We start from the raw sequence: 1,572 nt of genomic DNA on the forward strand, positions 1-1,572 counted from the left end.
ATTATATTAATATTAAATATAAATTAATTTTAATTAATTTTAATTTCTTATTTTAATTATATAAAATATTTAAAATATTTTTATTTTAATAAATAATAATATATATTATTTTTAAATTTATTTTAAAAATATATATTAAGAATAAAAATAGACATATTAATACATGATTATATTTAAATATATTAAAATGTGTCCAAATTTTTTATTATTAAAACACAATTAGACATAATAGATACGCATATCTGACAAATATAAAAAAATATCATGTGCAAAATATATCAAACATGCAAACACCGTAATTCAGCAAATTGTGAATGTTGGATAGATAAATAGATAATATACTATAATGTATTAATATGTGGTATAATTGGCTTAGCAAGTAGGCTCAACATAGGTACCACCACGTCACTATGGTGACGCTACGACTTTCAAGTGTGTGATGCAGACATATCTGTGAGTGTTAGGAACCTTCAATACATCCCTCCACGAAGGTGTTTGGAAGCATCAAGCTTAGTTAGTAAAGCATAATGGGTATTTTGAAATCACTCACTTTTCCATTTATATATCCCTTCTAGATACTATCTTTATTATCGCATAAAAAACTCAATGCTCTATCACCTCATTAATTAGGCTTTTATTTGTACTTGAGTAGAGTATTCAACTACTTCAAGCACGCACACCAAAAATATTATGGATTACTATTATGTGAACCCAATAAACCCCAATTACGGTGCTCATCATGATGATGATGACTACTCTGCCATGATGAGCATGTCCGATTTCATGATATCCGATTTTCTTGTGGCTGATGATGATGCATATGGGTATGGTGTTGATGATCATCATCATAATAATCAAGAGAGTGGATCACAATCGCAAAGTACTAATGAATCGTCGGAGATGGCAGCCTTCAGCGATGTCACTACTACCAATAATAGTGGTGAAGCCTCTAGCATCAACAATAACATGTAAGTGCTCTTTTCTCTTTCTCTTTCTCTTAGTATTAAGCTTTGCTTAGTTTTTCATGTAGTAACAAGTATTAACTAAGTGTAGTTTGTTACGTTGTGCAGAAAATGCAAAAATGGGAGTAAGAAAGAAGTGAATTCAAGAGTGGCGTTTAGAACGAAATCGGAGCTTGATGTTATGGATGATGGATACAGATGGAGGAAGTACGGAAAAAAGGCCGTCAAGAACACTCCAAATCTAAGGTAATCAAATCATGGCGTTTTTAATTTTAAGATGTTAGATGCGATCCATCACGTAAAAATGTATTCAGATATATGACAATTAAAATCTTGAGTTAAACATACATGTCAACGTATTTAAGTATTTAATACTTCTCAACGTTTTTATGTTAATAATATTTTAGTTTTATGATAAACTTTTTCTACATATAGTCATTATATATTATGATCTATATTGTTAAAAAAGGTATATAATTATCATATTAATTATGGTTAGTTCTATATAATCAAATGAAAAAATAACAAATAGATGCCTATGTTTTTTATCTTGAAAATAAATAAGTTTTTGATTAATTAAAAATACAAAAACGCCTCTCACTTTTTAAAA

The 1,572-nt window shown here is 28.3% G+C and overlaps 1 protein-coding gene across 2 annotated transcripts in view; it reads left to right on the forward strand.

The window, feature by feature from the left end:
- LOC107634659 (probable WRKY transcription factor 50) overlaps positions 561–1,572 on the forward strand; it is a 2,501-nt gene continuing 1,489 nt past the window's right edge. Inside the window, exons 1-2 of one of the 2 annotated variants that reach the window (XM_021119361.1) lie at positions 561–968; positions 1,071–1,208. In XM_021119361.1, the coding sequence (XP_020975020.1) occupies positions 691–968; positions 1,071–1,208 (416 nt within the window). In that variant the 5' untranslated portion in view covers positions 561–690. The remainder of the gene's footprint in view (positions 969–1,070; positions 1,209–1,572) is intronic. The other variant, XM_016338087.2, reaches the window with a different exon arrangement.

The sequence above is a fragment of the Arachis ipaensis genome, chromosome B03 (genome assembly GCF_000816755.2).
Source record: "Arachis ipaensis cultivar K30076 chromosome B03, Araip1.1, whole genome shotgun sequence".
NCBI lineage: Eukaryota > Viridiplantae > Streptophyta > Magnoliopsida > Fabales > Fabaceae > Arachis > Arachis ipaensis.